The 11,058-nt window shown below is 35.8% G+C and overlaps 1 protein-coding gene across 4 annotated transcripts in view; it reads left to right on the top strand.

The window, feature by feature from the left end:
- The window catches only part of LOC107609172 (probable methyltransferase PMT10), a 9,938-nt gene extending 4,669 nt beyond the window's left edge, over positions 1-5,269 (top strand). For 2 of the 4 annotated variants that reach the window (XM_016311027.2, XM_016311026.2), the window contains exons 5-9: positions 1,316-1,475; positions 1,928-2,185; positions 2,313-2,435; positions 4,539-4,616; positions 4,707-5,269. In XM_016311027.2, coding sequence (XP_016166513.1) covers positions 1,316-1,475; positions 1,928-2,185; positions 2,313-2,435; positions 4,539-4,616; positions 4,707-4,911 — 824 coding nt within the window. In that variant the 3' untranslated portion in view covers positions 4,912-5,269. Of the gene's footprint in view, positions 1-1,315; positions 1,476-1,927; positions 2,186-2,312; positions 2,436-2,873; positions 3,409-4,538; positions 4,617-4,706 lie in introns of those variants that run through there. The other 2 variants (XM_016311028.2, XM_016311029.2) reach the window with 2 other exon arrangements.

Below are 11,058 nucleotides of genomic sequence, written 5' to 3' on the forward strand. Positions count from 1 at the left end.
GGAAAGATAGTGCATGCATCTCATTGAGACTGCCTGTACACTAGTAGCACATGCCTCAGTGCCTCTATCTTTTGGGATGAGGCAGTAACAAACTGCGACTCACGCAATCAATAGACTGCCTCCCTCTCCTTTTGAATGCTTGTTTCACAAGAAACTAGACTATTCCAAATTCAAGGTCATTGGGTGTGCTTCCCCTTCTTAAGACCATGTGATAAAAACAAATTTGCATTTCATTATGCATAATACACTTTTCTAGGATGAAGTCAATCACTCAGTATATAAGCTGAGTCACTAACCGAAAATGGCACTACTAGTCCCTACTAGATCCACATTGGATCTTATGCTTCAAAAACCTGATAAAAGACCAAAACACCCTCTTCCAGAAATAAAATTTACAACTAGAATTTACTCTACTTAAGGAACATCGCCACCAAAATTTAGGCCCAATTCACTTCTATATGAAGTTTAGTGAATTTGTGTAGTTACTGGACAAGGTGTTGTTATCTAAGCTTGCTGTTCTTGCTGTCTTGTGGCTAGTATATTCAAGTTTGGAAAGCGTGAGAAAGATTACTTTGAGAAATATGGTGATGTTTTGCTACTGTGCTTGCACATGTTCCTCCACTAGGAATGGAACTCTTGTGATTTAGTTGTTTTGTGTTGAATTGTGTTGCATAGAGATTTGAGATATATTGCTTCAAACAAAGCTTAATCTTATTAGAAAGCAAAAAATAGTGAAACCAATAAAAGCACTAGCTCATCAACACCCTAGCACTTTGCTTAGTTGGAAATTAAAGATTGTTTGCATGATGATGATTAAACTGTGATATGAGCTCTCTTATGAATGATGATATGAATGGTTGATGAATAAAATAATGCTTTTGTTTAAAGTTAGGCATGCTTGAAACCAGTAAAGTGAAGAACTTACATGATACATTTTATTTTTATTTATGAATGATAATGTTATGATTAATCCTTTTATTGTAAATTCTTTTGGTTGTTGAATTCTTGCCTGATTTAACTGATTGTTATTGATTGGATCCATGCTTGCAGATGAATAGATTAGAGTGTTTTCATGGCAAAGAAAATGTGGTGTTATGTGTAAAACATTAAGTATGAAGTGTTCAACGTAAGGAAAGAAATATAAAACGAAAACAGCGAATTTATACCCATCTTAGCAAGCCCTAGGATCCCAAACACAGAAAGGCATTTTTCTAAATGTTGGTTGACATCTTTTGGTAGATTGAATGAATTGTTATGGTCTACCTTTTTTCTACCTCCTTTCTTCTACCATGACCTTTTTATTATGGCTCAACAGAAATTGATGACCTGGCAAGTTCCATATGTTGGAAACTTGTAAAGAAGGAGGGATACATTGCTATATGGCAGAAACCTATGAACAATAGCTGCTACCATAGCCGTGACAATGCTGTTCATCCTCCTTTATGTGAATCCAATGATGATCCAGATGATGTTTGGTAATTGCCAGATGTTTAAATTAACTTTACTTGAGTTATCCTTCGAATGTAATCTTCATGATTCATAAATTTGCCTAATAAGAATCACACCTGTTAAGCACTGATTACCATTTCAAAACAGAGAAGAAAAAAGAGAGAGAAGTTGCAGATAATTCTAAGATAGAAATTGTTTCTATCTTGGCTCTACACGTTAAAAATGCATATATAATAGCTTTTCTTATCAATTAGTATTTTATGTAATTCCTGCATATCACCTATGCATGTAAAATGAAACTGCCTTGAAGGAATCTATGTATAAAGGGCTAGAACCTCCTTGAAGAATCAACAACCACCTTTTAAATGTGGCACAAAATTACATAAAAATGAAAGTTATTTAGTAATCAACTTGACAAACTTTTCATGATCAGAATTATATTGAGTAAGCAAATGTTATACCTTGAAGCATTTTGCAGGTATGTTGGTCTGAAGGCATGCATCACTCAGTTACCTAGTAATGGATACCGAGCAAATGTTTCTAAGTGGCCTGCAAGACTTCATCAACCACCAGACAGACTTCAAAGCATCAAACACGATGCATCTTTATCCAGAAAAGAACTTTTTCACGCCGAATCAAAGTATTGGAATGAAATAATTGATAGTTATGTCCGTGCTTTTCTATGGAAGGAGTACAATCTAAGAAATGTAATGGATATGAGAGCAGGATTTGGAGGGTGTGAAAGCATATTATATCTTACTGTCGTTTTATTTATCTATGTTTTTTCCATCTTTTGTTTTTATGTATTGGATTTTAGGTTTTGTATGAATAATTTTCTAACTTTTATTTTGATATATTTGCAGGTTTGCTGCAGCATTGCATGATCTCCAGATTGACTGTTGGGTTATCAATGTTGTTCCTGTGAACGGATTCAATACTTTGCCTATTTTATATGACCGTGGACTAATTGGAGTTATGCATGATTGGTATGAGAATTTTCTTACTTCTTTTGAAACCTTTTCTTTTTCTTTATATTTTATATAAAATATTATGTTGTGTTAGAACTTAGAAATAAAGAAGATATCAAATAAATATCTGAGAATATCGAAGAATATCATATATGATCCCTTAGATTAGTTTTGATATTTCCTACCATTTCATATTTATTTCCTTCCTTGATTATGCTTAGGATTTAAACATCATTATAAATACAGATGGTTATTTCTTTAACAATACATTCAGTCAGAATAATATATCTCCTTTCATATACACTTAATGACGTAGTCATTCTCACAAAGTATATAAACTTTCTTTTGAAAGAATGTGAGTCTAGTTTTAATATCTACTTTTCAAGTTCTAATATGAACATGAACAAGCTCTCGGATAGACATCTAAAATTTCAATATTGTTATTGTCTGGCTAAGATAAACTGCCCAGCGGGCTAAAAGCGTACAGAAGAAAGAAATTCAGGGGCAGTTTGAGTATTGTTAGAAATCAGAATGTTGGAGCAAACACAGCTGGACCATCTAGGCCTAGTGAGGGAATTTGGGATGCATTCTGGCAGCAGAGGACGTATGCACAACATTTGCATTCAATTACAAGGAAGAGTCTGAGCACTTGAGCTCCTACAGTTCTCAGGAGCTCTTCTGTTGCTAATTCCTTCATTATTGTTTTCTTTCCCGCATTGAAGAGATCCCTTTGATTCAGTGGTGATAAATATACGAAAATGTTATATGTACTAACTCCCTAAAAATAGAAGAATGTTGAATTACAAATAGGGGAGTATAAGTGTGATAGTTCCGAAATCAACCAAGAATTGCATTATGTAAGTTTGTATGAGCGTATAAGAAATAACATAAATGATATTTAGCATTCGAGAGGCCAATTCTCTCCCTTAATTATGACTCTACTCTTTTCCTGACCTCCCAATTGCTCCTCCCTTCTCTATTTATATCCTCCTGTCATGTCTAACAAACTCCCTAAAACTCGGTTCCCCCTACCCCCTAGACCTCATTCCATTATTTTTTTCTTGCCTCTCCTCATATATGTAAATTGGAAACGAGTAATTTTCCCATTTTGCCCATGATCTTCCTTGCTGCTGATGTGTGTAACAATACCCCACTACCTCTTGAAGGTTTACCTTGAACTCAAGGTGAAAAAGGGAAAATACAGTCAGAATATTGTCAACCAATTTCCAAGTGCTCTCAAAATCAGGGAGATCTTTCCATGAAGGATAGGGGTTGGCCTTCCCTCACAAAGTACCCCCAAGGAGCTGAATACTCAACATCCTTTTCCTCTTGTGCTATCCCATTAGGGAAGAAGATAACTACTGCAATTGTCTACTATCATTCTAGCATGTGCACCTTGGTAGAAATCAAAGTTCCTTGGATGGCGACCATCATTATCAATGACTTTCTCCATTAGTAAATTGCTAGTGCAGTCTGACTGGAAGAGTCTGGTGTGATGTTTCACCATAGTAACAAATACAATAGTTTTGGAGTTACAGTTTTCATCAAGGAATTCACATGCATCACACATTTGTTGCAGTTCCTTGTCTGAAATTCAAGTCAATAACTGACAGAGTGGCGCCAAGTAACAGGTTTGGGCTATTTTACAAGAGAAGAAGTAGTCTATCCTATTAGTTGATGGTTAGCAATTTTAGCTGGGTTTAGCTGGCTGTTAGTTGGTTAGCTCTACTTCTAACTACCTATAAATAGTGTATTGTAATTAGTTGGGTTTTATGCTTTCTGTTTTTGTCAATTGTTAGAATTGGAGAGAAACTCTCTGAGTTGGTAGTTCCATCTGTGTAGGAACCTTCCAGGGAGTGCAATTTGCAATCCCTGTGCATCAATAAAGTCCTAAAGTTCTGCTAGCTTCTGGTTCTATCAATAACGCCGTGTCTTGTGTACCCAGGGAATGTGGACCCTATATTCATTTGATGGTGAAAGTATTATCTGATGAGCATTTTGGGGTTTTAATTCTATTTGTTGTCTCCCTCTCTCCCCCCAAAAAAGAAACCAAAATAAATAAATAAATCATGAATGCTAATGGTCTGTCCAAATGGTTGAAAGATTTTTCCCTGATGGCAGGTGTGAGCCGTTTGATACATACCCACGAACATATGATTTGCTGCATGCATCTGGTCTCTTCTCTATTGAAAAAAACAGGTAGGTGCAATTCTTTCCTTATTTATGTTGCTTAAAAGGTCCAGAGTCATCTACCATACAGCTGTTGGGTAAATGATTTATTTGTCTCAGGAAAAAGTGTAATATGTCAACCATCATGCTAGAGATGGATCGGATGCTAAGACCAGGTGGGCATGTATATATACGTGACACAGTACATGTTATTAATGAACTTGATGAAATTGCAACTGCCATGGGATGGATGAATGTGCAGAATGACATAGGCGAGGGTCCTAATACAAGTTGGAGGATATTAAGGTCTGAGAAGCACTTTTGACTAATCAATTGGCTTCTGCAGTTGCAACGAGAAATATCGCTGCAACTAACCCATTTATTCTTCCTCAAAAGCAGGTAAATCTTTAGAAATCATAAATCTTTACTAGCCGCTATTCTTGTAAATATGTACTTTAAATGTTCGTTGTCCCGTGGTCAGTCTCTATACCAGCAGAGATGTTCTGTTAATTTAATTCTGTCTATTTGATAGTCATGTGATGTATCCTATAGCTGTTGTAAATGAAAATAGCAAATCCGTCAATATCTCAAGTGTTAACAGATATGTTAAAATGATGATGATGATGTCTAATATCTCTTGGATGTTAAGTTTACCAGTTGTAAAGCCACATCTCTTGTCGCGAGATTAATTTTGACAGATATTCACTTTTAAAATAGGACATTTTAATCTTCTAGATTTTAAAATACACAATAATTTCTAACATTTATCTCGAGTGGACAATGTAGTCTACTTCCAATTTGATCCTAAGAGTGAAGTAGCAGTCCCTGAAGAGTTTAAAAACTCTCAAAACCACCCCTGAAAAATTTTAAAAATTCCAAATAGTTATTTCAATTAAACGGATAAAATTAGAGAGGGACTATATTGTATAATGGAGGTAAATTTTAAGGACTATTTTGTGTATTTTGAAACCTAAGGGACTAAAGTGGTTGTTGGTAATCAACAACCCACCTTTTAAATTTTAAGGACTATTTTGTGTATTTTGATTTAGTTGATATAGAGTTGCATAAAATCGATCCGCTGCTTCCTTGAGATGATCCCTTGATTCTTGTTCCGCTTGGATTGCATGATCAGGATCATATGACTCTTGGATAGATGGATACGGACATGGTGTATATGGAGGTGGTGGTTCTTGAGAGTAATTGGGTTGGAATTAGGGTGGTTCTATATATGGTTCATATGGCTCATAAGGTGGTTGGTATGGTGGTTGAGGGTTAGGGTCATATGGAGGTGAATGGCGGAAAGGGGCTCGTGAGTATGGTGGTCCAAAGTCATGTTGAGGAAGGGGTTCATAGGCATATGGTGGTGGTTGTTGGTAATCAAAAGGTTGCTCACCATAGCCATTGCCTTGATATGCATCACAGAATGGTTGTTGATAGTCCATTGGAGGTGGTTGTTGCCATGAGGGTTGATCAAATCCTTGTGGCTCCTCTCATCTTTGATTGTTCCAACCTTGATGCCTGTTCCTGTTATAATTTCCATTCTGGAAAATAAGATAAGATAAGATAAGATAAATTTTAAAATAAAAATCTAAAATTTTTTCTTTTTTTTTTTGAAAAATATTTACAATAACCAATAATAAGGCACACGTTTGCAATTCCTCGACAACGGCGCCATTTTGAAGAGAGAACTTTTGCGTGGTCTAGAATTCAGAATAAATTCCCGTTGCAAGTATAGCTTCGAAACCAACAAAAGTCCTTTCTTACAAATATTTTGGTTGTCACAAGTAACAAATCCTTTTTAAAATTGATAACCGAAGTATTTAAACCTCGGGTCGTCTTCTCAAGGAATTGTAGGGAGATGTGTTATTATTGGTTATGGGTTTTCTGGGGAATTTGGAGTTTGGGAAATCGGCACGGATATAATTATAAATTAAAGCAATAAAAATAAATAAGAAACTTTATGTAATTAAATTAAAAGCCTTGACCCGGAGAAGATAAATTGGAAGTTCTATCCTTGTTGGATTTTTCTCAAGATCAATTGATAATTGAAGGTTACTTCTACTTAGTTATCCTTTACCAAGTAAAGTAAAAGAAATTCAAGTAAGTTGGAAGTCTACTTCTATTCACAAGTTCTAATCCTCTCCCTTGGGAAGGATTAGCGTTAGTGACTAGAGAGCCAGCCAACAATAAACCCAATTACAATTTAACTCTTGAGTAATTCAACTCAAGGGTCTCCAAATATTAATCAACTCCAAAATAAAGTTGGGAACCTACTCCATTGACATGGATGCCAATTTCAGATAATAAATGACTAAATAAATACTTGAGGATAATCAAACAAATAATGGGGTAAATAGAAAAATACTCTTTGCATTAATAATGTCATAAAAGCTTTCAATTGTAACTCTGAATAAGGATTAAAGATATAAAAGAGTAAGGAAATAGAAAATAAACTAGAATAATAAAGTCCTCAATGGAGGTAGTAATATCCAACTCAACAGCATAAAAGTAGAAATCTTAATCCTAAGAGAGAAGAGAGAGCCTCTCTCTAAAAGCTACATCTAAAACTAAAAATTATGAATTATGAGCTGATGATAAGTTGTATGATGAATGGATGCATTTTCCCACTTTATAGCCTCTAATATGTGTTTTTCGGGCCAAAAACTAGGTCAAAAACAGCCCAGAAATTGCCGCCAGCATATTCTGGTATGTACAGGTCGCCGGAAAGTGACGCGGAAGCGTCGTCCACGCGTTTGCATGGATTGTGTTTCTGCCAGGTCACGCGTCCGTGTAATCCACGCGTTTGCATTGTCTGACTTCGAGGCAGCTATGGAAAATTATATATTGTTGCGAAGCCCCGTACGTTAGCTTTCCAACTCAATTGGAACCATCTCATTTGGACCTCTATAGCTAAAGTTATAGCCGTTTGAGTGCGAAGAGGTCAGGCTGGACAGCTTAGCAATTTCTCCAACTTCTTGTATTCCCTCCACTTTTGCATGCTTCCTTTCCATCCTCTGAGCCATTTCTGCCCTGTAATCTCAGAAATCACTTAACACACATATCAAGGCATCTAATGGTAATAAGAGAGGATTAATATTAGCAATTTAAAGGACCAGGAAACATGTTTTCAATCATAGCACAAAATTAGGAAAGAAAATGTAAAACCATGCAAATAGTATGAATAAGTGGGTAAGGACTTGATAAAAACCACTCAAATGAGCAAAAGATAAACCATAAAATAGTGGTTTATCAAAGCTCAATTCTCACTTGGTATTTGTTCAAGCTCTTTTCTATGTTCCTTAAAAATACTTCAAGCAAGTTCAAAAATAAGTTTTCAAATCTAATCAATGGAATGCCCTAAAAGGTATTTCTTGAAAATTCTTTGTTGTTTTACCAAACTTATTCAATATAACATGCAATATGCAAGTATGTACTACCATATAACTATAAACATTAAAGAGATATATACAAACAAACGAAACAAAATGCAAACAAGAACGAAATTGCAAAAGTTGAAGAAAAAGGACAAAAAGAGTATTGCAAAGTGTCTAAGAAAAGAATTTTACCCCCCTTGAAGTTAGCAATCCTCCTCCACACTTAAATGATGCGCGGTCTTCCGTGCATGCACATAATTCGAGGGATGAAGGTCTTTGAGGCTCCACCTTCAGCTAGTGGGCTCCGGGGGCTCCGGTTGCTCTATAAATAAATAAACAACAATTGAGGAAAAGTATGTTGTGTGGTATGAGAAAGGGCAATATGCGTATTCTAAATGTGCACAGTTTAGAACACAACACATTGGTCAATTAAAAACAGAACCCACACAATCAAAATAAATAGCATGTTCCTCCATCAAGTAGTCCTAGGTTGCAAGTAATAAATACGCAAAACTTAAGGCACAAACAACCTAGGTAACCACAAAAGTGAATTGAGTGTATAAGACATTGGTTATTGAAATCGTGTAAGTGAGAGCGCATGGTGAATAGAAAATGGCACAATTGCCAACAACCAATTCAATGATGAAAGAGACTACTTATTCGCCCTTAGGAATAAGAAAATAATCACATGTATAAGGTGCTTGTTACAAAAAGTGACAAGTCTTGATAAGAATCAAGTCAAGTCAACTAAAAAAAAATGCAAAGCATTAACAAGGAACAAATACCTTGTTATGCGATTATATCCACTTAAGAACCATGATGACGAAGTAGTTCATCTCAATTCACTAAAGTAAAAGTGCACAATTCATAATGCCAAACAAGGATAAAGTCTAACACATATGGTCGCGACAACATATGAATCAAACTCACAATTCAATTAGGCAATCAAACAAAGACTTTATGCTCAATGCACATATTTATCAAAATTAAACCAAAACTTAAGCAAGAACCAACCCAATCAACATCAAGCAACACTTGCAATTTATTTAATCAAGAACAATTGAACTAAAACTAATATAATTACTAAAATAGAAGCAAAATGCAAACAAAGCAAAGTAGAGCAAGTAGAGAAGAGGGCAAAAGCAAGAGAATAGGGGGATGGAAGGGAAAAGAAGAGGAGGAGTAGAGAGAAGAGAAGAGGAGAAGTAATGTGGGAGAAACATAAGTGTGCGTGCGCACAGGTACGTGTGCGTACACACACAAGGTGGAAAAGGGGCTTATGCGCACGCACAACAAGGTGCGGGCGCGGCAGACAGAATGAACATAAGGGCTTGTGCGTGCGCACAAAGGCTTGTGCAGGAGCACAGAAGGGGAAAAGGGGTGTGTTCCCACGCAAAAAGGGTGCGTGTGCTGCGAGCAGAGGAGTTGCTGAGGGTTGTGCATGCGCACGCTGATGTGCGCACGCACCGGTAAGTTTTTTTTTTTGGAAAGAATCACGTGTGCGCTGATGCGTGAGCATCTTGTCTATCTTTTCCTAGTGAATTTGCATTTAAATTGTTGAATTTAATTAAGAATTAATTATATTTTAGCCACTATGGATGCTATTTTGAGTTTTGTACAATACTGTTTATTTTAGGTAGCATTTGGCAGAATTTGATGGAGTTTCTGCAGAGAAAGAGAAGAAGCCAAGGAGATGACCAGCGAATACTGACGCGGACGCATGGCTGACGCGACCGCGCGGAATGGAGGAAATTGCAATGACGCGATCGCGTGCCTGACGCGAACGCGTGGACTGGAATCTGCACAAATGACGCGAACGCGTGGATGACGCGGACGCGTCACATGCGCCACGTGCAGAAAAAGTAGAAAAACGCTGGGGGCGATGTCTGGGCTGTTTTGATCCAGTTCTTAGCCCAGAAATCACAGATTAAAAGCTGCAGAATGGACAAATCAAGTGGTCCCACCCATCATCTGAAGACTTGTTAATTAATTCGAATTTTAAATTCAAATCTTATTTTAGGAAAAGATATTATTTTAATTTTAATTTGAGATATTTGATTTTTTAATTATTAGGATTAGATATAAAAGGGATCCCAATAGGGTGGTTCCAGGAGAACATTCCACAACATTATTCCATACAAATTTATATTCCGTATTCCATGAGCAACTAATCCTCCATTGTTAAAGTTAGAAGCTCTGTCTATTATATGGATTGATGTTATTATTTTTCTATTTTAATTAATGTTTTGATTTATATTTCAATAATTGTTTTCGTTCTTTATTTTATGAATTTGGGTGGAACGGAAGTATGACCCATTTTCTATTTGAGTTCTTGTAAAACTTGGAAAAGCTCTTTACTTGAACAATAGCTTGAAAACATATTATCCTGAATTTCTAATTATTTGTATTTAACGGGATACGTGACATATAATCCCTCTATTTTTAGATAATTAGGATTCTTGTGGCATATAAACTGGAATTTGATCATCACCCTCTAATTGGAATCAATTGACCAAGGAATTGGCAGTTGATGAATTTTAGAGGAGACTAGGAAGGTCTAAGGAATTAGGGTCTAGTCACAAATAGTTTGCCATGAATTAAATCTTGCATAATTAAAATAGTTAATAAGAAAAGCCAATCCAGAAAATAGATAACTCTGAAACCTTAACTATCTTCTCCATATTTTTTCCAAAGTATTTACTTGCCTTTCTTCAATATTTTTGATATTGTTTAATGTTTTTTATATTGCATCTCAACACCAATTTTTGTTTGTCTAACTAAGCCTATCAAACACTATTGTTGTTTAGTCTATCAATCCTCGTGGGATCGACCCTTACTCACGTAAGGTGTTACTTGGTACGACCCGGTGCACTTGCCGGTAACTTAGTGGGTTATAAATACCGCACCAAGATTTTGGTGCCGTTGCCGGGGATTGACTGTGATTAACAACTATTCATTGTTTGATTGCTTAGATTAGATAATTTTTCTTTATTATTATATTTTTTTATTATTAATTTTAAATTTTCTTTTTTTTTATTTATATTAAAAGAGAAAAGAAAAAAAATCTTTCAAGAGAGGAAGAAGAAAAAAAATGAAAA

Source organism: Arachis ipaensis, chromosome B07 (assembly GCF_000816755.2).
Source record: "Arachis ipaensis cultivar K30076 chromosome B07, Araip1.1, whole genome shotgun sequence".
NCBI lineage: Eukaryota > Viridiplantae > Streptophyta > Magnoliopsida > Fabales > Fabaceae > Arachis > Arachis ipaensis.